Source organism: Erythrolamprus reginae, chromosome 12 (assembly GCF_031021105.1).
Source record: "Erythrolamprus reginae isolate rEryReg1 chromosome 12, rEryReg1.hap1, whole genome shotgun sequence".
In the NCBI taxonomy this organism is placed as follows: Eukaryota; Metazoa; Chordata; class Lepidosauria; order Squamata; family Dipsadidae; genus Erythrolamprus; species Erythrolamprus reginae.
The window spans coordinates 13,438,611-13,464,414 of record NC_091961.1 but is presented as its reverse complement, the minus strand read 5'-3'; the positions used below and the strand labels follow the sequence as shown (position 1 = coordinate 13,464,414).

At 38.8% G+C, this 25,804-nt stretch overlaps 1 protein-coding gene across 3 annotated transcripts; it reads left to right on the top strand.

Moving 5' to 3' along the window:
- ERLIN2 (ER lipid raft associated 2) lies at positions 1 to 24,627 on the top strand. Of its 3 annotated transcripts, none has more exons than XM_070765437.1 (12): positions 1 to 76; positions 3,152 to 3,273; positions 3,883 to 3,964; positions 6,732 to 6,778; positions 9,489 to 9,550; positions 10,416 to 10,541; positions 12,134 to 12,207; positions 12,830 to 12,888; positions 13,592 to 13,683; positions 14,231 to 14,320; positions 17,655 to 17,734; positions 19,073 to 24,627. In XM_070765437.1, the coding sequence occupies exons 2-12, from the start codon at positions 3,167 to 3,169 to the stop codon at positions 19,259 to 19,261; spliced, it is 1,008 nt and encodes a 335-aa protein (XP_070621538.1). In that variant the 5' UTR covers positions 1 to 76; positions 3,152 to 3,166; the 3' UTR covers positions 19,262 to 24,627. The 3 variants fall into 3 exon arrangements, with proteins under 3 accessions (XP_070621538.1, XP_070621539.1, XP_070621540.1); XM_070765438.1 differs by having other exon boundaries at positions 19 to 64; positions 19,073 to 20,235; XM_070765439.1 differs by lacking the exon at positions 1 to 76 and adding an exon at positions 83 to 552 and having other exon boundaries at positions 19,073 to 20,235.
- Positions 24,628 to 25,804: the final 1,177 nt, after the last annotated feature.

Below are 25,804 nucleotides of genomic sequence, written 5' to 3'. Positions count from 1 at the left end.
GGCTCAGGAAGATGACGTCAGGCGCGCGACAGACCCGGAAGCCAGGCGGCCATAGCAGCAGGAGGTGCGGGCGGCCGTAAGTGTGCCAGGGCTGTGAAGCGCGGCAATCCGTGTGGATGTCTTTCTCTGCTAGACCGTCACCTCGCTTCCTCTCCTTCCCCTCGGCGGTGCACCCGGCCGGTCTCCGCGTCCTTTTTCCGGCTGAAGGGAGTCCCTCGTTGCTCTCTCTTCCTCCCTCCGCTAGGCCGCCTCCTCGCTTCTTTCGCCCCGTTAGATGGCCCGGAGAGCGTCCCGTTTCTTTCATTGGGAAGAAACAAGAATGAGGATTATTTTTATTTACTCTCTATTGGAAGCATTGGCCGCCCAATTTCAGTGAACTCGGGCAGCGCACAATATTAGGAGCAGGGTGGCGGGGAACATAAATAATAATAATAATAACGTCCCAGTTTTTAGCTGCAGATCTTGCCCTCCGCTTAAGGCACAGCCAGGTCCTTTCCTTTCCAATCGGGTTTTCCCAGGGGTGTTGCAAAAACCTCTTACCAGAACTTCCAGGTAGCCCTTTCGAACTCCTAATGGAAAAGCCTGCTGCCTTTTTCTTTGGTGGAGCAATTTCGACAGCGCTTACTTCTGTTTTATGTGGCTCTTCTCTCATTTACTTATGTATTGTTGTTATATCCTGTTTGTTCTGTGAAGAGCTCGAGAGGGGTTTTATTGTGGGAGGGGAGTCTTTCTTTGGGAATTTTCCCACAACAATCCTGTGAGATTCGTTAGAATGGGTGAAAGTAACTCTGAACTCCCTGGTTACTGGGAGCTTAAGTCTTGGTGCTTGCAAATGTATGCATCCAAAGGAACTTTCTTGTGTGTGTGTTTTTAAATATGTTTTTCAACAGATACTCACCAATAAAACCTTATCTTTGACAATGAGGGCTGGGGAAGGAGCCAGAGAAGGATGAAGAGAAGGAAATAATGAAACAATTGTCTTTCTAAAGCATGGGTGTTCAATCTTAGCAACTTTTAAGACATGCTGGCCAGGAAATTCTGGGAGCTGAAGTCTACAAGTCTTCAAGTTGCTAAGGTTGGACATCAGTGTTCTGAAGGAATAGGTGAGGTGGAAAGAATAGAAATTCATTTTCCGATAAATAAAGATGGCAGGTGAACTTTTAAAAAAAATCATTGTCAGGAGATTAGGATAATATGCCTGGCATATTCAAATGGCAGGAAACACATATTAGGCAATCAGTTTCTGTGAGCTAAGTTGCAGCAGTCACTAAGCTCAGGTTTTATTGACAATGAACTGTGACTGTTAAATAATGGCCGCTCTATGCATGAACTAAGCTTGATTACTTATCAACTGAACCAACTGTAACTTGTTCAATAAGTCCTGGCTTGGTGACTGCTGCAACTTAGCTCACAGAAACTGATTGCCTAATGTGTGTTTCCTGCCATTTGAATATGCCACAAATAATAGGTGTACTGTATACTTTTAATCTCTTCTTGGTTGTCTAAAGAGGTGTTTGACAAGCTGGGAGAAATATAAGCTACAAGAATTGAAAACACACTTTTAAGTTCTTCCTGCGTGGTTTGCTTATCACTAGCAGCGGTTGAAAATTCAAAGAACTGGCAACTTGGGCACTTCTGTGAGCCAGTCAGAAGGCTTCTGGGGATTTTAAATGAAAGGCAAGCAGTAGCATTTAGAGGTTGTTTGCCCTTTGCAACCTGCTGATTTTTTTTAACACAACACAACATCACAAAGCAACTGTAGTATCTGTCAGAATTTGGGTACTGCTGATAGGAAAAATGCAGGTACGGTCAATGGAAAAGTGCAAAATGAATCTTAGAACTGAACCGGACAATGGGGTAATTTCATCATGATAAACCAAATCCGCTTGATTAGTGCTGCCCAGAAATTAGGAATTTTAGGACTTGCAAATCAATATATTTAATTAGAATCAAGTTATTGAGACTTAAACATGGTTATCACTGGCCTATAACAATCTCTACTTTAATATCAAAAGGGAGAACCTATCACTTGCAGTAGTCTATTCTGCAGTTGGAATTTTTTTACACTTGCTTTAAAGACTTTAGCCAAATTCTTATTTCCACATTGTGATTCTAGTCCTGCCTTTAGAGACACAGAAAACTCTTACTGTATGAATAATATGCCGACAACTATAGATTTCCTCAGAGTCTGTGCTGGACAAGTTTATCAGTAGATTATGTTTAATATTAATAAAAAGTGAATACTGCTTTGGCGTTATTTGAATGTTCAGCATAAGACCATGCATAGCAAAAGTTACAATCAGCAGCCCAATTTTTACAGTTCTCATTTTTATTTCACATGAATGCTGAAACATTAAGGAATTAAATTGATATTGTAAACACTTTCCAATAACCTGGTGTTGGTAAAACTGCCAAATTACACAAATAATGCTCTCTATTGGAGAGAAGAGTAAAGTTGGGCTCCTTGGTGTGAAAATAAATTGGGTTTATTCACTTTCTAGTTTATGAGATTTCATTGGGCCCATGACCATTGATTGTGTGAAATTGATTCCTGTTGCCAAGAGGACTGAATCTTTGCCTATCACCCTAAAAATCCTGAGTTACTTTGAAGTACTTTAATCAAATTTAATAAGAAATATAGGTTAACATATATAATTTAGCTATGACATGAAAGAGCCTGAATATTCCATAGCACTAGGGTTGGTCATAAAGGTAAATATACTGCTCAAAAAAATAAAGGGAACACTCAAATAACACATCCTAGTTCTGAATGAATGAAATATTCTCATTGAATATTTCATTTATACAACTGTTCCATTTTCACAACAGCATGTGAAATTGATTGTGAATCAGTGTTGCTTCCCAAGTGGACAGTTTGATTTCACAGAAGTTTCATTTACTTGGAGTTATATTCTGTTGTTTAAGTGTTCCCTTTATTTTTTTGAGCAGCGTATTTTTTGAGCTAGCTATTGATGGAAAAAGTAGGCTGGGTCTGTGAACATTAATCTAATCATGCAAGGAAATCCTTATCATGTGATCTGATATAGATTAACTACAACTTTAGACAGGACAGCTTGTTCCAAAGCAGGGAACAAGTGTCTTACACAGATTCACACAAGTGCTTATCTTGCTCTCTTTTTACTTTTTTCAGGTAATTTTCTCAGGGATGACTCAGTTAGGTGCCATTGCAGCTTTGGCTGCTAGCCTAGTGGCAGCTTCTCTTTTTTCTGCAGTGCACAAGATTGAAGAAGGGCACATTGGTGTTTACTACAGGTAAGGGCAGATACTTGGAAGGAGCTGTGCTTTTTTGTATTGTTGCATGAGTGCTAAGAAATGTGGTTTGCAAGATTGAATAAATGACGAATGCAAATTTTCCTTCACTTCAATTTGGTGTCGTGCAGGACTTTGCAGGACAGTGTTCTTTAAATTGAATGCCATAGCTGTGAAAATCTGCTTCTCCTGGACCATTTGCGCACTGTGTGCAAATGCATCTCATTCTGAATATGCTTAATTGCTTGTACATGTTTCTAAATAGTAGCTCCAGAGTGGTTAGCTTGGGACACTTGCGTTCTTTTTGCACTGGAGAACATTCCCTCCTTTTATACATATCTTGAGTATTTAGATTGAAAAGATTGATTTTGAACCTGAAGTTGTTGCAAGCTCAGTGTAATCGTATTTATGGTGAGCTGTCTTCAGTTTGTAGGATGCTATAAAGTTTTAATAAAATGACACAGGCAAAATGTAATGGTAAGAAAGGAAGCTTTGAATTTGTTAATGCACTACATAAACTGGAATTGGTTGGTGGGGGTGTCAAAAGACTGAAATTGCTGGTCAAAGAACCAGAATGTTATCTGTTTAAATATATACCTTTCTCCCCTACAGAGGAGGAGCACTTCTGACTTCTACAAGTGGACCTGGTTTCCATCTAATGCTCCCCTTCATAACTTCCTATAAATCAGTACAGGTATCATGTCTTTATATATTATGGGAAAGAAACACAGAGATATGTTACTAATGGTGCCATCTAGTTTTGAATGCTGCCTTAGTATCATTTTAGCCCAATGTTATATAGCTCAATATTCATAATTGTTGTATAATTTGTTGGGGATAAGCAAATCAATTCCTAATCGATTGGAAAATTTAAATAGTATATGATTCAATTTGTTGTTACTAAAGCATAGATATTTAGAAGCTAGATTTACATTTATACCTTTTAATTGTCACATGGAAGATGTTCCTAAATGCATCATGGGGCGATTTTGTTAATATGTAACTTTTTAATGCTCTCTGTGTATCTTGGGTGGAAGCCTGAGGATCTGTTTTGTCTAGTGCAGTGATTTTCAACCTTTTTTGAGCCGCAGCACATTTTTTACATTTACAAAATCCTGGGGCACACCACCAACCAAAATTACACAAAATGACACTCTAATGCAGTACATATTATACATATAGTTAATAATATAGTTTCTAAATGTATTTATATTCATTTAGTGTGAAACCTGGGCCTGTTTCAATGAACACAAAAGGGAGATCCTGGCAGGAATGGTAGTTTGGGGACCCATGTTTAATTTTCCCACGGCACACCTGACCATGTCTCATGGCACACTGGTTGAAAAACACTGGTCTAGTGGTTCATTATCTAGTAACTGTTGTGAAAGAAGGAAAGAAAGAAGCTTGCCACACCCTATGGTTCAGAGTCCAGGTTTTCTGTTACAAGTTGTTTGGCTAAGGAACATAATGTCAGGAATGCTTGAGGAAGTTAAAGGTAGAATAAAAATGGAATCTGGCATGAAGAGGAATTGTGCCCATGCTTAAATTTGTAATGTAATCTTTTATTCTGGATCTCAATTTTTCATTCATGATAATCATATCTTAGTCTGAAACTGACTGATCCTGGCTTGTCTCCAGTGGAGAATCAGAATATGTACAAATTTGGTTTCCAGTTGTTTTCCATGAGCAGCAATTCTAGTCTGCAATAACCATCATTCATATAGTGTAGCAAGCTATAAACTTCACATTTATTTATTTATTAATCAAATTTATATAGCCATCCATCTTAGAAGACATTACTCTGGGTGGTTTATAATAATACAATAGTACATAATAATACAATACAATACAATAATACAATAGTACATAATTCAAATAAACCAGACAAGAGCTTGTGACACAAACATTATTTACATACTCCAATTTGTTTAATTCTTACATCCGATGGAAAAGCTGGTTTGATGTGTGTGGAATACTGTTATTTGGCAATAAGTTTTTTTGTTTTACTATTATCTACTTCCTAGATTGACCTAGTTCTTAACTGCCCCTTATTTTATTGTCTCGTAATACATATATTTTTTTCTGTTATGTTTTATTAAGCATTTTACCTCTGTAAATTTTGTAATTAGCCTATGCAAAGTTCTTGCAAAGTTACTCTTAAAATTGCAGACCTTGTTCTTTGCATGTGCCACATTTTCCAACTCTGTCACATTCTTTCCTTTTGTCTTATCTGAATGGACCTTAAACCTGTTCTCAGACAAGATCTTCCACTTTTTCACAATAGGTACCTTTTATGGGGCCAGAACCTGATACATTTAACCCAGCACAGTATTTAAACAAAATGGTTCAGCCGAGATCTGCATATGTGGGACTTATTGGGGTAGATTGCAGGGCTGACACCAAAATATAATTTTAACATATTTTATCTATATCTTAAATTATTGTATTTTATTCAATTTAATTTTAGTTTTTTATTTTATTCCAACTGCATTTTAAATTGTTTTATTTTATTTTTTTTTATTTGCCAAGTATGTATTTGTAATATACATAGATATAACATTGTTTATATACATAAGATGGGTCCTGATGAGAGGGAACATTAGGACAGGGATGGTAAATTAGGACAGTAGGCACACTGGTGTGCTTATGCATATCCCTTACTGACCTCTTAGGAATTGGGTGAGGTCAACAATGGACAGTCTAAAGATAAAGTTTTAGGGGGTTCTGGAGTATTTTAACAAATTACATTTTAAATTATTTTTATCAAATTTAGTAATAATTTGCTTTTGGAATTTTGCACTTTGATATGGCCCAAAGGCTAATCAATAAAGACTCATTTCATAATAGGGGTAAGAGATTTATCTTCAAGACCTGCTCTCAATCAGCACGTAGGATATATTTGTCTTGAAGCATTGTTGAGCAACTTTTGGAATGGCCAGTCCGTTTCTGGCTCAGATAGGTTGCAGAGAAGATGGGGCTAAGATAATCAGGTAGAAATAGATGTAGACCGATGGGGTGGCATTTACTTGAGTTGGGCCAAAAAGACTTGACCAATGCTGTGCAAGCCACTGTGCAAAGATGGATAACCCCAGGATCACTTTTTTACAGCCCATGCACGCCCCAAAATTATTTTTCTGCTCTGCTGGGACAAGTAAATAATACAAAAAAGTAAAAATCCTCCTCCAAGTCAGGGAGAAAAGTAAAAAGACGAGTCTCTTGTGACCTTCTTTATGCAATATTACCTTGTTTCGTGTGGCTGCTTCTCTCCCCCCCCCCCCATATATATGTGTGTGTATGTATGTGTGTGTGTGTGAGAGAGAGAGAGAGGGAGAGAGTGATGGCTGCCAAATTTTGCTTATCCCCATCCCAGAGAAAAGGGGTTTTTTTTTCTTATTGCAAAAGTGAAATTCAGCTTAAGGAAAGCAATTTTTTTAATAGTCTTCTTTCTTTCTACTTTCTAGACCACCTTACAAACAGATGAAGTAAAGAATGTTCCATGTGGCACAAGGTGAGGTTGGAGCCCCATCTGTGAATCTGCCATCTCTTAGCTTTTGCCTTCTTCACAGGTGGAGGAAGGCTTTCTCGTACATAAATCTAGAATTTAGAATCTCGTCCATAAATCTAGAATTGATTAGTGCTTCCCTCTTGTGTATAGATATGTCGGAAAATGTGGGGCTGTTATTTTGGCTGATTTCAGATAAAATGACAGAAATAGGAAATGGAATCCTCTTGTATCTATGATCCTGTATTTGGCTATCCATGTAACTACCAGTTTGATCTAGTGATCAAGGCACCAGGCAGGAAACCAGGAAATTGTGAGTTCTAGCCCTGCTTTAGACAATGAATCCCAGCGACTGGTTAGGTTCCACAGAGTGGGCCTTCTCCGGGTCCCGTCAACAAAACAATGTCGTTTGGCAAAACAATGTCGTTTGGCAACAAAACAATGTCGTTTGGCCAGGGGAAGAGCCTTCTCTGTGGCGGCCCCGGCCCTCTGGAACCAACTCCCCCCGGAGATTAGAATTGCCCCAAGCAATTGTCCCCAAGCTCACGCGCGCTGCCCGCCCGCCCACGCTGTTGCCGGCTCCGCTTCCCAGCTGGGAAGCGGAGCTGGGGTTTCCCGCGTGCGCCACCCGCCATCCCACGCCGTTGCTCGCGCCGCCGCTGGGGTCTTACCGGGGCAAGAGGGGGAAGACCCAGGGAAGCCTCTGCCCGGCGGGGAAACTCCACCATCTACGCATGCGTGGAAGGGCACGCATGCGCAGATGGTGGAGTTTACTTCCGGGTTGAAAACTCGCGATATAGCCCTTTCGCGATGCTCGAGGACGCGAAACTCGAGGGATCACTGTACTGTTGTTAGCCGCCCCGAGTCTATGGAGAGGGGCGGCATACAAATCCAATAAATAATAATAATAATAATAATAATAATAACCACCAGGTAGGTGACTTTGAGCCAGTCAGTCTCTCTCAGCCCAACTCGCCTCACAAGGTTGTTGTGGTGGAGAAAATAGGAGAAGGAAGATTAGCTGTTTTGCTGCCTTAGGTTATTTATAAAATTGATAAAGGCAAGATTAAAAAAAATAACAGCACAGCCTAGGAGTATGTATTTAAAGATGGCATAAAAATGTAAGTAGGTTTGTCGCTCTTGAAATGTCGAGTTAAGATATCTGGCATTCAAAGCTGAAATTATTTCACTAAAAACAACAACCCAAGTTACATAGCTTGACTAATTAATGTAATCATTTCTTGTATTTCCATTTTCGATAGAGGAGACTATCAGTAGCTAAGGGCATAAATGAGAGGTCCTTGGCGCTCTCTGAGCTTGCATGTTTTCTTGCAGATGTTTGTTACCCGAATTGGATAAAATCATGAAGTGTCTGCAAGAAATCAACTTCAGAGAGCACCAATTTCTATTCCAATTTCACCCCTCATTTCTATATTTTCCCATTAATGGAGACCATGTGAGATCATGCAAACTCTCTCCCTTTTCCAATCCTGATGTTGTAAATTTTTGAGGAGGATTCTCATCCAGGCATCTTATTTCAATGCATTTTTAAAAATTATGGTTTGTTGCAGTCAGGCAGATGTTCAAACTGGATTTGCCACTTTTATCCATTTTTACTAAGTCCTTCCCCAGGACCTGAATGGAATAGGAAGATATTGATGTTTCATTGTGTTAGAGGTATGTTTGCAGGATGTAAGCTGTTCCAAATAAAGCTGCCTTTTGCAATGAACTGATGGTGAATTTGTCAATGCTAATGGTGATCAAATGGTGCTCCAATTGTTTTGGGATTGCACCCAAGGTAATATTACTATTAGTACTTCCTTTACTTCCTTTATTTAATATTTATTTAATCTAGCCAAGGCTAACTCTGCATTTGGTAGATTAATGACTAACGTGTGGGACCGGCATGGAATAAGCCTTGCTACAAAGCTCAAAGTCTACTGAGCAACAGTAGGATGCCAGTGAAACTTGAACTTTATACAGGAGACATGCTAGGCAATTGAACCACTGCCACATGACCTGCCTCTGTAGAATTCTGAGGGTCCTGTAGCAGGTTAGGGTGCCAGACACTGAAGTCCTCTCCAGAGCAGGCCTGCCATCAGTTTCCATCCTGCTGGTGAATGCACAGACACGCTGGGCAGGCCATGTTGCTAGGATGCCAGACAGTCGCATCCCTAAACAGCTCCTCTATGGTGAGCTGTCTAAAGAAAAGCAATCTCATGGAGGGCAAAGGAAGCGATATCAAGACACACTGAAAGCCTCCTTCAAGTCCCTCGATATCGACACCACCTCCTGGGAAACCCTGGCACAAGATCAAGCAACATGGTGCATGCTGATCACCAAGGCTGCCAGACATCTGAGGCCAGAAGAACATTCATAGCAGAAGAGAAGCGAGCACTCCACAAAGCCAGAGCTGCAAATGCTGCGACAGTGGTGCCCATACATGTCTGTCTCACTCAGATCAATCCAAAGAATGCTCTGCCTTCTACCACTAGATGGTGCTATTTTCCTAATGCATCTTATTAAAAGGGGACGGCTTATGCCTTTTAATGTAAAAGGTGTTCATCAGAAAAGGTCCCACCAAGCTCCTGGTTTTTTTGCCAAGGGAGATTAGCACAGCTCTCAACGTTGCTTCTCTTCCAAGTGACCCATCCCAGCAGATGCTCACCTCTCTCTCTCTCTCTCTCCTACTTGTTTCCTTTCTTTTTTGCTGCAGTGGAGGAGTGATGATCTATTTTGACAGAATTGAGGTTGTGAACTTCCTGATCCAAAGTGCAGGTGAGTTATTACTGCCAGCCTCTTTTTTAGAGCTGGATTTGGGATTGGATTTATTATGGGAGATGACTGCAGACAATTGTGCTGGAAGGAAGATAAATCATATAAACTATATGCAGTGTTGTTTGGTGGGACCCAGGAGAAGAGCCTTCTCTGTGGCAGCTCCGACCCTCCGGAACCAGCTCCCCCCAGATATCAGAGTTGCCCCCACCCTCCTTGCCTTTCGCAAGCTCCTTAAAACCCACCTCTGTTGTCAGGCATGGGGGAATTGAAATTTCCCTTCTCCCTAGGCTTATAGAATTTATACATGGTATGCTTGTATGTATGAGTGGTTCTTTAAATTGGGGTTTTTTAGATTGTTTTTAATATTAGATTTGTTTACATTGTCTTTTTATATTGTTGTTAGCCACCCTGAGTCTTCAGAGAGGGGCGGCATACAAATCTAATATATATATATATATATATATATATATATGTTTTCGTAGATTTTCATATATATATATATATATATTTGTTTTCGTAAATTTTCACGGGTATATGTATGTAGATTGTTCTGAGTTCGGGTTTTGCCCTGTGTAATATTTTGCATGTTTATGCGACGTTTCGGTGAAATCACATTCACCATCATCAGGCTGAAGTTTCCAAGCTTCGTGCTGTTGTAAAATGGAATGCATACAATGCATATACATACATACACTAAGTAAATAAAATTAGAGGTTATTTTTAATCACCCAATTCCGAGGATTCTTTGTTGCCTGGAGAGAAGTACTGACTTTTTCCCATTCTCAAACTGTGGCTATAGTGATAGCAATTGAGATGCCATTTCTTGCCTGCACGTTTTTTAACACCGCTTTTTCTCTTTCCCTAGTCTATGATATAGTAAAGAACTATACTGCAGATTATGATAAGGCTCTCATCTTCAACAAGATACACCATGAGCTGAACCAGTTTTGCAGTGTTCACACACTTCAGGAAGTTTATATTGAATTGTTTGGTGAGTGTCTTCGGCAGGACGTGCCCAACACTTGATTTAAAATACCTTAGAGAACTGTTGGAGTTAAGTGTCTCTAGAATGAGAGGAATTTAAGGGTTAGATTTGTGAATTTCATTAAGCTGTCTTCCTTTCTCTTTTCCATAATTTGAGAGCATTTATGGGTTTTCATATTTGTTAAATCATTGAATCCACAGCAATAGATTTTAATTTCTATTGGCAGCGTTGTAAAACTCGAAAGACCAGATTAAGGACAGAGAAAATATATGTGTTAGCTAAGAGGAGAGGCCAATTTGATGACACAAAATCTATCAATCAAAAAATTAATGGTGCTTTTAGCTAGTCTCGGTGGAAGTAATTAAATGTTGCAATGTGTGATACATCATTTCCTTTGAACCCAGAACTAGAGCATAATAGTACATTACATATTTTCATTAAACTACCCATATTTTGTTTCAGAAGGCAAATCAATCAATTAAAAACGAATAGCGGTTTTGTAGTTTATGGTTTTATAATCAGGAATTTTGGCAGATCTAGTTGATGAGGCAGGAATGAAAATTTGCACCATTTTTTTTTACTTCTACAACTATTTACCAGTAAAGGAAGATCAAGTCTACGGAGAGAGGCTGCATACAAATCTAATAAATAATAATAATAATTGGAAAGTGTCATAGATTATATGAATGTTTGGTATCAGTGGCCCTGATACCCTTAAAATATTGCTAAATTATAAGTCCCAGTATAAGCGTGTGCTGCATGGTTTTTAAATGATGGGGTTTTAGATGTTTTTAATATTAGATTTGTTTCATTGTAATATTGTTTTATTATTGTTGTGAGCCGCCCCGAGTCTTTGGAGAGGGGTGGCATACAAATCTAATAAATTGTTGTTGTTGTTGTTGTTGTTGTTATTATTATTATTATTATTATTATTATTATTATTATTATTATTATTCACCATTAGCCAATTTTGAAGATCCATACATTTTCTGTGATCATTGGCATAAAAAAGGTTGGAATTGAAGGTTCCACCTGCTTCCAAAGGAACTACTGTCTCAATAACCTATAATTCCTTCCAGAGAATAAGTGCTTTGTCATCTACAGGTAGTCCCCGGGATACGTCGTCCCCGACGTATGTCATTTGGTCATTCCGACGACCCGGGGACAGGTTCAAAGCCATCAGTGCCGCCACCGCCTCCATTCAGGCGAAGGGATCTCTGCGGTGGGCGGCGACTTCAGAGACCCCACAGAGACCCCTCGCCCGAACGGAGGCAGCGACGGCTTCAAGGGACCAACAACCGGTCCTTCTTGGCGTTGCGTTGTTGTAGCCTCCGAGGCGCCCACCACAGAGATCCCCTTGCCTGAACGTTCAGCAGGAGGCTTCGCTGGCTGTTGGTTTCTTGAAGAAGCCTCCCCCCCTGCTGCCGCCGTGTAAATTGGAATATTCGTGTAAATTGGAATATTCCTATTTACACCAAATTCGTCTTACGACGGGCCGTGGAAACGGATCCCCATCGTAAGTCGGGGACTACCTGTATATTCTTTCCTGTTTTTATTGCAGCAATATTGTATTGTCTGTTTGCTTTATCCTTTCTTAGACCAGATTGATGAAAACTTAAAACTGGCTCTTCAACAAGATCTGACAACCATGGCTCCAGGACTCATCATACAGGTAATGAAAGACCTGGCATATATGCCAAGAACAAAATTACATAGAATGTACAACATTTTGGTTTCAGAACCCCTTTACATTCTTAAAAATGATTGAGGAATCCCAAAGAGCTTTGGTTAATGTGGGATATATCTAACAATATTTAGAGATTAAAATGGGAAAAAATTAAAATAATTATTGTTTAGTTGAGTTCATGGATTCTCTGAAAGAGAATTTGAGAATCGCTGAGATAGAGGAGAGAATTGCAAACTAATCTTAATGTTGTCGCATTCAGTTCAGAGATTCTGCCATTGTTGCAAATATGATGACAAAATTTAGTTCTAGATTGTAATATTTTCTCCTAATGGAAGTATCTCAAGTTCTGGTCTAGGCAACTTCCACATTTAGGTTTATATGTCTGAATAGATTATAAAATTATTAAACATTTTGCTATTTATCTAAAAAAGGAGTTATGAGCTCTGTCCAACTAATAGCTAGTCTTTCCTTTGTTGCTTCAATCTTATTAGTTCCTATTCACAGACTCAGGATACTTTTATTTTTGAACAGTCAGCTGTTTGGTTCTTAATATTGTGGTCATTTTGAGCGTCTTTTCTCATAATCCTCACTTTTTCTATTCCATCAGGCAGTCCGGGTTACAAAGCCAAACATCCCCGAAACAATTCGGAGAAATTATGAGCTCATGTAAGTTTCTGAAATCCTCTTCTTTATAATGGCTATTTGTGCATGTGTGTGCATACATTTTACACACACACTATAGGACTACAAAGTTACAGTCATATGACATATGGAAAAGCACACACTGCTCACTGAGTTTTATCCACTGTTTTATTCACAGGGCCCTGTTTCCTCGCTGTATTGTTAACTAACTTAGTATCTTGCCCTTGTGTATATTTAATCTGAATGTTTTTAGTGTTTTAAAAATGTTTTTAATATTTTAATTGCAAGATAATTTTTTGAATTGTAAGCCACCAAGAATCATTGACTGAGATGGGCTACTATAGCAAATGAATGAATGAATGAATGAATGTTCAGATTGAGCCATTTATAGAATCTTTTGTGCTTATTATTTGTGCATATAAGAGGCATGTGGTAATGCAGTGGTTAGAATGCAGTATTGCAGGCTATTTCTACTGACTGCTGGCTGCCAGCAGTTCAAGTCTCATTTACTCAAGATTGACTCAGCCTTCTATTCCCAAGGTCAGTAAAATGAGGAGCAGATTGTTGGGGGCAATAGGCTGATTGTGTAAACTGCTTAGAGAGGGCTATAAAGCATTGCTATTTTATATATACTTATGTGTTCTAATCTGTTCAGTAACTTGAAGATGCCTTTTGTTATGGAAGCCATTCTAATCCTTTAGCTAAAGCCTGTCTTGGTCCCTTCTAGGGAGAGTGAAAAGACAAAATTGTTGATTGCGGCTCAGAAGCAGAAAGTTGTGGAAAAAGAGGCTGAAACAGAACGCAAAAAAGCTCTCATTGGTTGGTGTGCAGTTCTTGTTGTCATATATGAATATTCTTGTAGAGTTATGCAGAACATAAAAGGCAGTATTTCTTGTATTGTCTGTGGACTGTGTTTTTCAAAAGAATAGAGGGAAATCAAAAGCAGAGAAGAAGTGTACATTGTGCATATAATAACTAAGGGAGTATTTTTACCACTGGATCTGAATCAAACAGGATGGATATAAGCTCAGAATGATTTTAGATTGAAAGCTGTGAATTCTCTTGGGGGTATAAAAATACTCAGGTAGTTTGTGAAATGATGGGGAGGATGGGCAAATGTAATTTCCTCTAGGGTAGTTAACTTAATCAAAGATCATTAAAGAAATCCCAATTTAAAATATGACACACATACTCCATAAAAAAGAGAGAGGGAAAAAAAACCTTCTGTAAAGGTGTACAATTTATCATTTCTAAGCACCCACAGAGAAGGCAGTGAAGGAATCTTCTCTGCTCCAGGAAATTGTAGCTTCATTGAACATCATTGCTGCCTCCTATAATACTTGGGTATCTTTTCTCTCTTATGCAGAAGCAGAAAAAATTGCCCAGGTGGCTGAGATAACATACGGGCAGAAGGTGATGGAAAAAGAAACAGAGAAGAGAATATCTGAGATTGAAGGTAAGCAGCACTGTCTTAGAGGTGTTTGTCCTGTCTGAGGATTTCAACTGCTATGTTCCCTGTTTGAAGATCACCAGAAATTTAAGTAAAAGTTAAATCCAGTTTATAGAGAGAACAACAAAATTCAACTATCTTAATTATCTTGGTTTTGTTGAATCAGTAGTGTTTTATGATATAGTCTGTAGAAGCAACACTTTCAGCTTTGAAAGTCTCTCCCCATTTCACTGACATTTGAAGAATCTTTTCCTTGATTATTCCAGTTTTTATTTAATCCTTAAGCAATCATAGAAACATGGAGTGGGAAAGATAATATTTAGATTATTGAGTGTGAACGCCTGCTTAGTGCAAAAATCTAAATTGAAGCATCAGTTACAATTCAGCTCCACTTGAAAACCTGCAGGAAATGCTACTCGTTACTTTTAAATCCTCCTTGAACTGCCATTATACCAAGAATCAGAAAACTGACTCTTACCATTATTTCATTTATTTATTTTATTATTTATTTATTTTGTCAAGTACAAATTGGTAGCATACAAAGCTATAACAATGCTTATGTACATGATACTAATAAGAGGGAAACATTAGGACAGGACGGAAGGCACGCTGCTGCACTTATGCACACCACTTACTGACCTCTTAGCAATTGGGAGAAGTCAACAGTCTAAGGGTAAAGTTTTGGGGGTTAGGTGATGATACTACAGAGTCAGCTAATGAGTTCCGTGCATTAACTACTTGGCTACTAAAGTCGTATTTCCTGCAGTCAAGTTTGGAGCAGTTTACTTTAAATTTGTATCTGTTGTGTGCTCATGTATTGTTGAAGATCAAGTAGTCGTTTCATTGCTGGAAGTTTCTCCTAACTTCCATTTAAGGAGTGTGCAGTAGGCAGACTTGAATAACAAATCGTATTGAATTTGTGTCGGAGGCACTAGAGCTTCCGGGTTGACATGACTAGCCAGTGACATCACGGTTGCCTAGGGGATGCCCAGTTGAGAGCTGCTTTCATGTCCCTATTAATGTGCCCAATCGAAGTGGTACCAGTCTACCTACTTGCAAATGCTCACTTTTGAACTGGGAGATAAACAAAGAGCTGGAGGAAATTATGGGAACTCGCCCTGTTCCATGTTAGCATTTGGGTCTCGAACATGGGCTTGCCAACCCAGCAAACAACCATGCAACAATTGAGGCAGAATGAATCGACTCCTCCTCCTCCTCTCTCTTAATTCCCCTCACTTCCCCAATGTGCAGGCCTTAAAAATAATCCAAATATCTCTGAGCCTACTCCCTCGGCACAGGCTTTGACATTAGCTTGAAGGTCCATGCGTTTGGCATCTGAATCACAAGTTGCCCAAGTGTTATCTCCACCAACTGACACTGGCTCATAAGGATTTTAAACCCAAGTTTTTCTCTGCATCACAAGCTGGAATTGAACCTGGGCACTTTGCCTATAAAGCACGTGCTGTGATACCCAGCCAAAGCCTTCAAGCTACCCTTGTAAGAAGGAGATGCTGACATGAGGATTTCCCATTTGTTGATCCTTTTTTTTTTTTTTGGAATAAGCTGCTGGTGCAGGGAAAAGTCTCCTCTGGCCTGCCTCTAAGCACTGGTTTGCTAAGCTAAGTTCATTATGAACCTTGTCAAGCGATGCAGCAAGTCTCCAAGGTGCTAATTAGTGGTTTACAGAGCAGCAGCTTCTCATTAGGCAGGCCTTGGCAGAGGGCTAATAGGTTGCTTTTACATCAAGACGTGTTGCTGAGTGCCAGGCCTTTGAAACGATCCAGCTGTATTCTAAGTGATTGAAGGCTGTCCAGCTGTATGCTAAGTAGCAAACTTTGGGTTTTGTTCAGACTCATGTAGTTGCTCTGTCAGTTAGATACTGTACTTGAGTTGCACACACTTTGGGCTGTTGACATTGGTGCATTGGTACATGAATGGAGATTTTAATGGATGGGTGGATAGGTGTGAAAAACCGCAAGAGTATGGGCTTCCCCATTGACTTCGCAAAAGATGCACCCATCATAAACATGACCCAATTGCCAAGCATCTGAATTCTGATGGTGGGACTGTGAGGATGCTGCAATGGTCATAAGTGTGAAAGTCATGTCAGTTTTTTCAGTACATTGTCACTTCGAATTGTCATTAAAACAAATCATTCTAAGTCGAGCTGTACCTGTATTGCTTTTATATAGTAAAGCTTGACTTATGATTTTTTTCACACTTGCAACCGTTGCTGCATCCCCATGGTCACATGATCAAAATTCAGGTGCTTGGCAATTGGCTCTCACAGTCATGTGATCTCCTTTTGGGATCTCCTGAGAAACAAAGTCAACATTGGCTTAATAACCGTGAAGCCACATTCGCTTAATAACCATGTTGCTAACTTAACCGCTGCAGTGATTCACTTAACAACTATGGCAAGAAAATTCATAAAATGGGGCAAAACTCAACTGTCTTGCTTAGCAACAGAAATTAGGGGCTTAATTGTGGTTGTATTTAGCGGTTATTTTATAAAATGGCTTTCTAAACGTGGAAATTCTTTCCCTTAGAATAATAGCTCTGCAAACTATCAAATCACTAATACTTTTATCTGTTTGATTTCCTGGGGATAGAAGATTATGCAATAAATTATGCTTGCACTGAACAAGCATTTCAATGAAAAGTGAGAAGCGGAAGGGGACCTGTGCTTTTCAACCTAGACAGAATCAGAATTCTTTGTACCTTTCCATCCATACTGTCTTTCAGCTGTGCGCTTTATGGGAAATGGAATTCGCATCTCCCAGATCTAATTCCAACCATCTCTACCTCACTGACTCTTGGGTGTGTGGGGGAAGAGTTGAATCTTTTGCTCAGAAACTAGAACAATCTAAATTATATCTATTCCACTTGATTCTGAAAAGCATCTGATTTCCCGGTAGGTTTCACATAGAAAAGTTTGAGTTTTTAACTGTAACATGTTCTTTCTGTTCAGTTTTCTTTTTGTCACTGATCATAAGCTGAGTGGGAGACGTTTTGGCCATCCCAGGGCAATGCCCTATTCTAGCTTTGCCTAACCTATTGCCCTTCATACTACACAATGTCTACTGGCTAGGGTGATGCCCAGAATGTCTGCAGGATATCACGTTAAGGGAAACTCTTCTCTTAATGTGTGCTGTAATCTTTTTGTTTTTCTTGTTCTGATCAAGAGTGAGAGAAGAAATGACTTCACGTGGAAACTATTTGACCAATTCTTCTAGAAAATGCCTGCTCCTCCTTCTCTTTTAATTTTCACGTTTTCAGTGTCACTTGAGGCTTCTCTGCATTTGGAAGTCTTTTTCAACGACCTCCCCTCTTTTCGCAGATGCCGCATTCCTTGCCAGAGAAAAAGCGAAAGCGGATGCTGAATGTTACACGGCTATGAAGATAGCAGAAGCCAACAAGGTGAGAGGTTCTGCTGTACTTCCGTGGTCTGTAGCCCAGTTTATTGATGCTGCAACTACAGAATCTTAAAGTTCTTTTGATTTTTATTCTCTCCATGCCTGAGCTCCATCCTCAGGTCCTTGATGGAACCTGTGTGATTCCTAACATCTTAAAAAGTTGTTTTGATTACTTGCTAACCATTGACTTATTTATGGACCAGTTTGTGGTTGGCAAACCATGCTAGGTATTTCTCTCATGTGATCCCTACATTATAGTTACAGCCACAACACTGAGATATTATAAAATACATAACAAAAGATACCATATTTTTGGAGTATAAGACTCATCCTTTTCCCCCCTAAAAGAGGCTGAAAATTTGGATGCATCTTATACTCTGAATATAGCTTTTTTGAAGCTTTTTTTCTCCCAACCCTAAATGCTAACCCTACTCCCTCCAAAGGTTTTTTTCCCAGCCCGAAGTCTTTGCAGGCTTGGTTTCATTCCTACTCCCTCTGAAAAAGGCTTTTTCAGTCCTCACCAAGGGATAAAATAATCTGCTGAAGCTGAACAGACTAAGGACGCTAGCCAGATGAATACCTGGCAGGTAGATTTTTTCCTCCCCCAAAAGTAAGGTGCATCTTATACTCTGAAAAATACGGTATTTATACAACATGCTAAATCCCAAATGTAGATTATTAGTATGTTTCTCCCATGTACAGATGGTTGGTTCATTTGGGTCGGAAGCATCACAATTAAATATGACATAAAATTTAAAATATAAAATACTAGATTAAAATATATACAAATTAAATAGATCTTACCCCAAAACTAGCAACATTGATTGCATTCTGTCGCACTACCATGGGATCATGATTGGGACACAAAGGGTGTGTGTGTGTGTGTGTGTGTGTGTGTGACAGACATGTTTTTGCTGAATTTGAAAATTAAGACTAGGATAGATCTATTTTGGCCTTATTCTAGCTTCATCAGCTAGCCATACCTTCACTGGGACTTGAACTTGCAAGCCTTTGCCTTGTAAGGCAGAGAATTAACCTCTAGGCTACCGTATCCAATCCCTTCAGCTCTGTACCAGGGAAGGATTACATGTGCTATATTCAAACCAAGTATTATTATGGCTGAATGCAATAGTCTATTTGTATAATACAGTAGGCAGTGGCTGAATCCACTAACTAGCCTCATCTTAGCTGTATCTTGCATATTTATTTTGCTCTATTTTTATATTTTTGAAGTATTATAAGTCACACAATTGATAATTTAATCCAAAGACTGAGCAGAAGTCTTGAAAACACATTTTCATAACCAGACTTGTGGATTTGCTCTCTTTCTCTCCCCACGCAGTTAAAACTGACCCCAGAATACTTGCAGTTGATGAAATACAAAGCGATTGCCTCCAACAGCAAAATTTACTTTGGCAAAGATATACCCAACATGTTTATGGATCACGCTGGGACTCCCGCTAAGTTTTCTGAAGGACAAGCAGAGGAGCTAAAAGATGAAAGTTGGCTGGAAACAGGGGAAGATTTGTGAAGTCCTGAGCGGCCAGAAGGACAGCACAAACCCTGTCTGAATCCATCCGAACTGGCATTTGGCTCTGCCTTCCAGAATGTGAAGAAGCACTGAGGCCACTAGGCCAGAAAGAAAAACACCCTTTCTGTTCTGAAAAGACAGTCTGAAGAAGCACTGCAACTCAGGCTTCTGACTTCATCTTTCTTAGCTGTCAAGATACGCTGCCTTATTGATCTTCATGCCGATGGAGGGAGAAACAGTGAATCATGCTAAAAGAAGAGGCAGCTTGCCCATGATATTGACTCTGCCTCCACGTCAATAAGATGAAGCATGCTCACTTTTATTTTTGGACAAGAGAAACCTTTTTTGTGTGAGAAACCCAACTATACTTGTATATATACTACAGGTCATAGGATTTTTTTTATTTTTTTTTTGGAGAGTTGAAAAAAGGATTCGCTCCCTCTTTTGGTATTGGCAAATTAGAGTTAATGCAGCCCAACCTTATTCCTTCTAGAAGTCTTGGGACTGCCAACTCCCCAGAATGTAAGTTGGTGGGATGATCGGGAAGTCTATGAGTTGCAGCCCCAACTCTTCTGAAGGACATAAGGTTCAGTAGACTAATATTCTTTTGGACAATATGTGGATGAGCAGATCATCTCTGCATGATGAATTACTTGCATTCATGAGCATCGTCTGCAGTGATTGGATTTCACCGGTTATCAGTCGCAGTCTATTCCTTCAAAAATAAAGGTGCTAATTTTGAATTTTTTAAACAAGAAGTACACACACTACAGATTAAAAGCCTTGGAATGGAAACTTGGAGCATTAAACATTAACTAAAGATATGTCAGTTGGTGCTTATTTCAAGATCTGCAGAGCACATCTAGATCCAATGTCCACTTTCCTATCCTGTAGAAATTGGTTGGGACAGTCATGGGACAAATGTCAGGTGAGATGGTTCTTTGGCCCTTATATTAAATGCTACTTTTCCTGGAGAAGTGCTTGACCTCTGTCTGGAAGTTCTTCTGTAATAATATGCAGTTCATAGAGGGAATCAGTAGAGAAACATCACTAGATTCTGGTTTTCAGTTTGTGGTCTGGAATGGACATGCGTAACTACTGATTCCATCTTAAAACAATCTGCTAGCCATGCCATTGTTGCTCACTAGGTAATTGGTAGCCTATTTGCAGAACCCAGGTAATTGGTAGCCTATTTGCAGAACTGACTGATCAAGACTCCTCATTCAGGGCTGCATTCTGGCTTGACTAGTCTCCAATGGTGCAGCATTGGGGTCTCTCCTGTTCCACTGCTTTATGGATAAAATACACACATCCAGCATTTGTATATTCCAGAAGGCAGCCCTTTGAAGTGATCCACAAGTTAGTGAAATAGTTTGGGAACTGATTCTTAACACTGTTTTTTTTCTGAGGACAGCCCAGCAAGCAAGAATCTGAAACACCAAGCTGCACCTGAATCCCCCCTTCAGCAACCAATGATGTCTTGAATGGTGCCCTCAGTGTAAATCCCAAGCTGTATATTCCATTAAGCGTGTATTAAGGGGCAGGGGGGAGTTTGCATATGGTCCTAGAAATGACTTGCTCCAAAACCCATTTGGAAAATTTTCGGGAGGATTTTCTGTTCCCCTGAAACCTTTTCATTCTTCTTGTTAGCCTGTGCTGTTTATTTTGCATAGGCTGGTGTTTCTCAGCCTGAGCAACTTTAAAAAGTGCGGATTTCAACTCTCCGAATTCCTACCCAGCCATGATGGCTGGTTGGAATATTCTGGGAGTTGAAGTCCACATGTCTTAAAGTTGTAAAGGTTGAGCCATAGTAGACTAATAGGGCATCCTGCCAACATTATCTGTTCTAACCGCAAGATTATGGTACTTGTGATAAGAACCCTTTTAGGGCTGAAATCCTATTTGTAATCCAAACAGTCTGTAACAAAGGCCTTTTTTCCTCCTTATAGTAGGGGAACTGATTAAATAGCTGATGCATCCTTAGCATACATTTTCCTGCTTTTAAAATGCTGCAAATAGGGCTATAATGTCTATAATGCAGGACCAAGAAAACCAGACCTCTTAGGTGATGATATTCAAAATACTTTTGTCTAATCAGTGCCTCCCACTATAAGATCCGTGCCCAGTAGCCACAAGGCCTGAATAACAATTTCATTGTTGTTCACCACCCTGAGTCCGCAAGGAGATGGGCGGCATATAAATGTAATTTAAAAAAAATTAAAGATTAAAAATAAGCCCTCTTTCTAAATCATCTTTTGTGTCTCTTCCATGTGTTAAAAATGCAAGCTTTCCTAGGTCTTTTTAAAAATATGCTTTGCCTATGCTGGGCAAAGACCAAGTAGAAAAACTTTCTATTTGCTGCTTGTTCTCATTCCTTTTCTGATTTCTTTTTCAAACAATCTTGTCAGTTTTCAGTTGTCATCAAGTGAAAAGTCCTACACCTTTCTCCGAATATCTAGTGGTAGTGAAAAATCCCTGTTGTTCAATTTTGTTCCATTGCCTAATTGAGAGGGTGATCGTTATGGCATGCTAGGTTTTAAACCAATGGAGATTTCTGTCAGTCTGATTACAATACTTGATCTTGAAGTGTGACTTTGGGAGAGGAGTGTTTCCACGTTAACATTTCTTTTTCTCAACATGCAAGAGGGATTGAGGCGAACCTCTTTATAAAATGGGGGCTACTATTTGGAATCCATGGCTTGCAAACTAAATAAAGGGAATCTCAGGCGCTTTGCCACATGTGCCTTAAATTTCAAATGAGCCTTTCCTTAGCCCAGGGGTGTCCAACTTTGGCAACATTAAGACCATGCTGGATGGGGTTTCTGGGAGTTAAAGCTCACAAGTCTTATTTCCAAGGTTGGAAGCCTTGTCCTATTCCTCCACTTGTGGATGTTTTTCCCACGTATTTTCATTGTCGAAAGCTGAGCTAATGTAATGAACATCCAGAGTTCCTCTGAAGCAAAGGAAGCTGTATGGAGAACATCTGTTTGTTCCACTAAAATTGGAGGGGGGGGAGGGAATAAGTAACTAGCACAAGTGTGCTAAGATACCCTTAGTTATGAATCCATAAGTAACAGTGCTTTGTCTTATGACAAGGATACAGTTGATGTGCTGCTTTCCCATTCTTTGTTAGAACTTGGGCTTTACTTGCAGTTAAATTAAACAGTGCTTATGTACAACACAATATAGGCCCTTGATGTGAACCTATGGCATGTGTGCCAGAGGTGGCATGCAGAGCCCTTCCTGTGGGCATGTGCACTGTCACCAGCTGCTCTTCTGGTTTCTGGCATGCACAGGGGTGCCGGGCAGCCGATATTTGCGCATGCATGCCAGAGCACCAAAAACCTAAAGACCAGCTGGCCAGTATACATGTGGTTTCTGGCAGTCCAGTGCACATGCGCACTAGCCAGCTGGACTTCAGATTTCTGGCATTCTGACGTGCACACACACATTTCCAGTTTGGGCACTTGGTGCCGAAAAGGTTTGCCATTACTGATATAGGCTGTAGGGAAGGTGGAGCAGAAGACACATCAAGTGTACTTCCTTTTATGTGTACAAATAGAGTCCTGCAAGAATTATGGCATCATTACCACCAAATTCATGGGGAGAAGCCCATTAAATGTGCCATTGGTTTACACACAGTGCATTGTTCTGAATTGGTGCTGCTTATTGAAATCCCTAGAACTGCAATAACATCAGGACTATATGTTTTGGGGTTTTGTTTTGTGTTTTACTATTCTGTTTTGTTTTTTACTATTATGGTTTATCACACCTTATAAAGTAACTTGGCATTCTTCCATGTCTGATAAATGCAAGTGATAAAACATTAGATCCTTTAGCATGTGGTTTTGTAATGTATTCCTCTATTCTTCAAAGAAGTTGATTTCTCACTAAGATGAAACAAGAAAGGAATAGTTTTTTTAAGGGTGAACCCAAGCTGAAACTATATCAAATCTAATTCTAAAAATATTGGGACCTTAATGAGCCCAAGCCAAAGTTTTGACAGTGAAATGTGCAGTACAAGATTAGTTTTCCTCATTCTAATATTGTCCAGTGTTAGAAAACACAGAACCAACACATCTGGAGGTCACGAAAGTTGTATACCACATAGAATTTGACTGGGCTGGAGGGGATATATTAGAAAATATATTTTCCTTCATAGATGTTCTTCTCTTCTATCACACATTGCCCATCATCCATCCTCTGTTACCAGCTTAGCTTGCAGCAGCAGTTGCAAAAGATTGATGTGGCTGCTGTAGGATCATTAATTGGCAGCAGGTTGCCATTAGCCAAATTTACCTAGATTCTGTTCATATCAAAAAATACTGCAGTCAAAATCATGTTGATATTTAAGTCTGCAGTTCTGGGTTCAGCCATGTTCTTGTTTATTTGTTTAAGTTTGTTTTCACATAAAAGTCACATTTTTTTCCTTGTCAATTGAAAATACAGAAAGTTTAATAGTTCAGAAATTGTATGATAAAATAGCATAGGCACAAAAATTGGACTGTAACCATTTTTGTTAATTTCTGAATTATACAGTTGAATATTATTGCCTGAATTATGCCCAATCTTGCAATAGAAGAAAGCTGGTATTTTTCAAACTTTCTTCCTACTACAGTTTGCAGAAACAATTACATGTGCACTGGATAAGCATTTACATAAGATTTATGGGCACAGTTACATTTGATTTTTTTGTCCTTCATGTATGTTAGGATTTCTTTTTCTTTTGTTGAAGCGTTTTTAAACTAGCAAATACTAAATTCCAGCAAAGCCAAAGTATATTATGTGACTTTTTATATAACACTGATGTAAAAATATGGTTTAGAATAAATATTTAGGATTTTTTAAAATATATGGATTAACTAAATGAAATTTTAAAATTCTTTTCAATTTTTCTTTTAAAGCAGCATTCTGTAATTAAGATGTGGGTGATTTTTCTTGATAATTTAATTCTGTCCAGCCCATTAGGTACTAGAAATATTGATTTTTGTATATGTGTGAAAAAGAATGTGCGTGCAAGAGAGAGGTGCTTTTTTTAAATGAGCCTTTCTCATATGCTCACTGTTTGGGTTCTAAGCAACTAATTTTTCTATTTTCTTTTGTATAATCATTGAACAAAGTAACACTTATTTTCTGTATGCAAGGATGTGAAAAAGAACTTTTATGTTTCAAATGAGTGCTGCATAGGAGGCAATCAATGAATGTTGCTGTCTTTTGGGACATCTGCCGTTCCGCCATGCTGCTGTGTTTCTAATCTGTTGGATTGTTTCCTTAGAAAATTGTGTGTTAAACTGCCGGTACATTTTGATATTTATTGTAATGACTCAATAAAAATGTTCTTTGCTTTTAGAATAAGTACACCCTAATGTATGTATTCAGGGAATCTCTTTTCAAAGTAAGGAATTTTGAAATAATGGTGGCAAGAGGGGGGCACAAAAATATTTGAAGAATCTAAGAATTGGATAGTATCTTGGAAACATTTCCTGAACACAAAAAATAAACACACACACAAACACATAAATCTTATTTTAAATTGAGACATTTTATGGAGTTAGTCTGCCGAGCATTCCTTTGGGGATCATTAGAACTTGATTATCAGAGATCTTTTACCTTTTTAATTGATGCCTTTATAAATTTGAATGGTGTTTCCCTACTGTATTGTAACGTTTGAAAAAAAACAATTTTTATTGAACATTTTTAAATTAAAAACAAACTCAGAAATTCCTTCTTTTCAACAATTTCATGTTGCTAAACATTTTAAATTTTACCATTTTTCCTCTTCAATTTTCATTTTATACATATATTTCACAATTCTATTTACCGTATATACATTATATAATAGTGTACATTTCTACTTTATTCTCTATTCCTCTTCCACTTATTTATATTTAATACCACCTGTTATCCTTTCATGTGTTATTCTCTTATCCTTTGACCCTGTTCCCTAACCATTCATACCATTTTCCCCATACTTCGTAATATTCTGTTTTTTCTCTTTCTTGTAATTCCTTTGTAAATTTATCTATTTTGGCACACACTAAAACCTTTCTAATCAAATTTTCTTCTGATGGTGTATATTTATTTTTCCAATTTTGAGCATATATTATTCTTGCAGCTGTTATCACCTGTATTATTAGACATTGTGTTTCTTTTTTATAGGTTTCTGGCAATATTCCCAATAAAAATACTTCAGGTTTCATCTCTAATTGTTCTTTGGTGATCTCTTCTAATTGTATTTAAATTTTATTCCAATATTATTTTGCTTTTGGGCAGGCCCATCACGTGGTAATATGTCCCTTGGTTTTGATTGCATTTCCAGCATTGTGTTTGGGGACATCTTAGCCAACCGAGCAGGTGGAAGATGCCACCTGCAAAACATTTTGTAAAAAAAACAGAAGGGGAAAAAGCAGGATCGATGGAAGCATAGGGAAATCAAAGGTTTCCAGAAATACTGAAAATTACCAAACTCCTCGACGTAGTAACCTGACTTTGCATTTAGCACCCTGGAAAATGGAGTAGAGACCTTCATGAATCCCACAGAAA

What these genes read in the sequence shown, in the direction of transcription:
- ERLIN2 (XM_070765437.1), top strand. Translation starts at nt 3,167, where the DNA reads ATGACTCAGTTAGGTGCCATTGCAGCTTTGGCTGCTAGCCTAGTGGCA. An exon ending in CACATTGGTGTTTACTACAG is followed by an intron (nt 3,274 to 3,882) that starts GTAAGGGCAGAT and finishes TCTCCCCTACAG; the next exon opens with AGGAGGAGCACTTCTGACTT. An exon ending in GAGAATATCTGAGATTGAAG is followed by an intron (nt 14,321 to 17,654) that starts GTAAGCAGCACT and finishes CTCTTTTCGCAG; the next exon opens with ATGCCGCATTCCTTGCCAGA.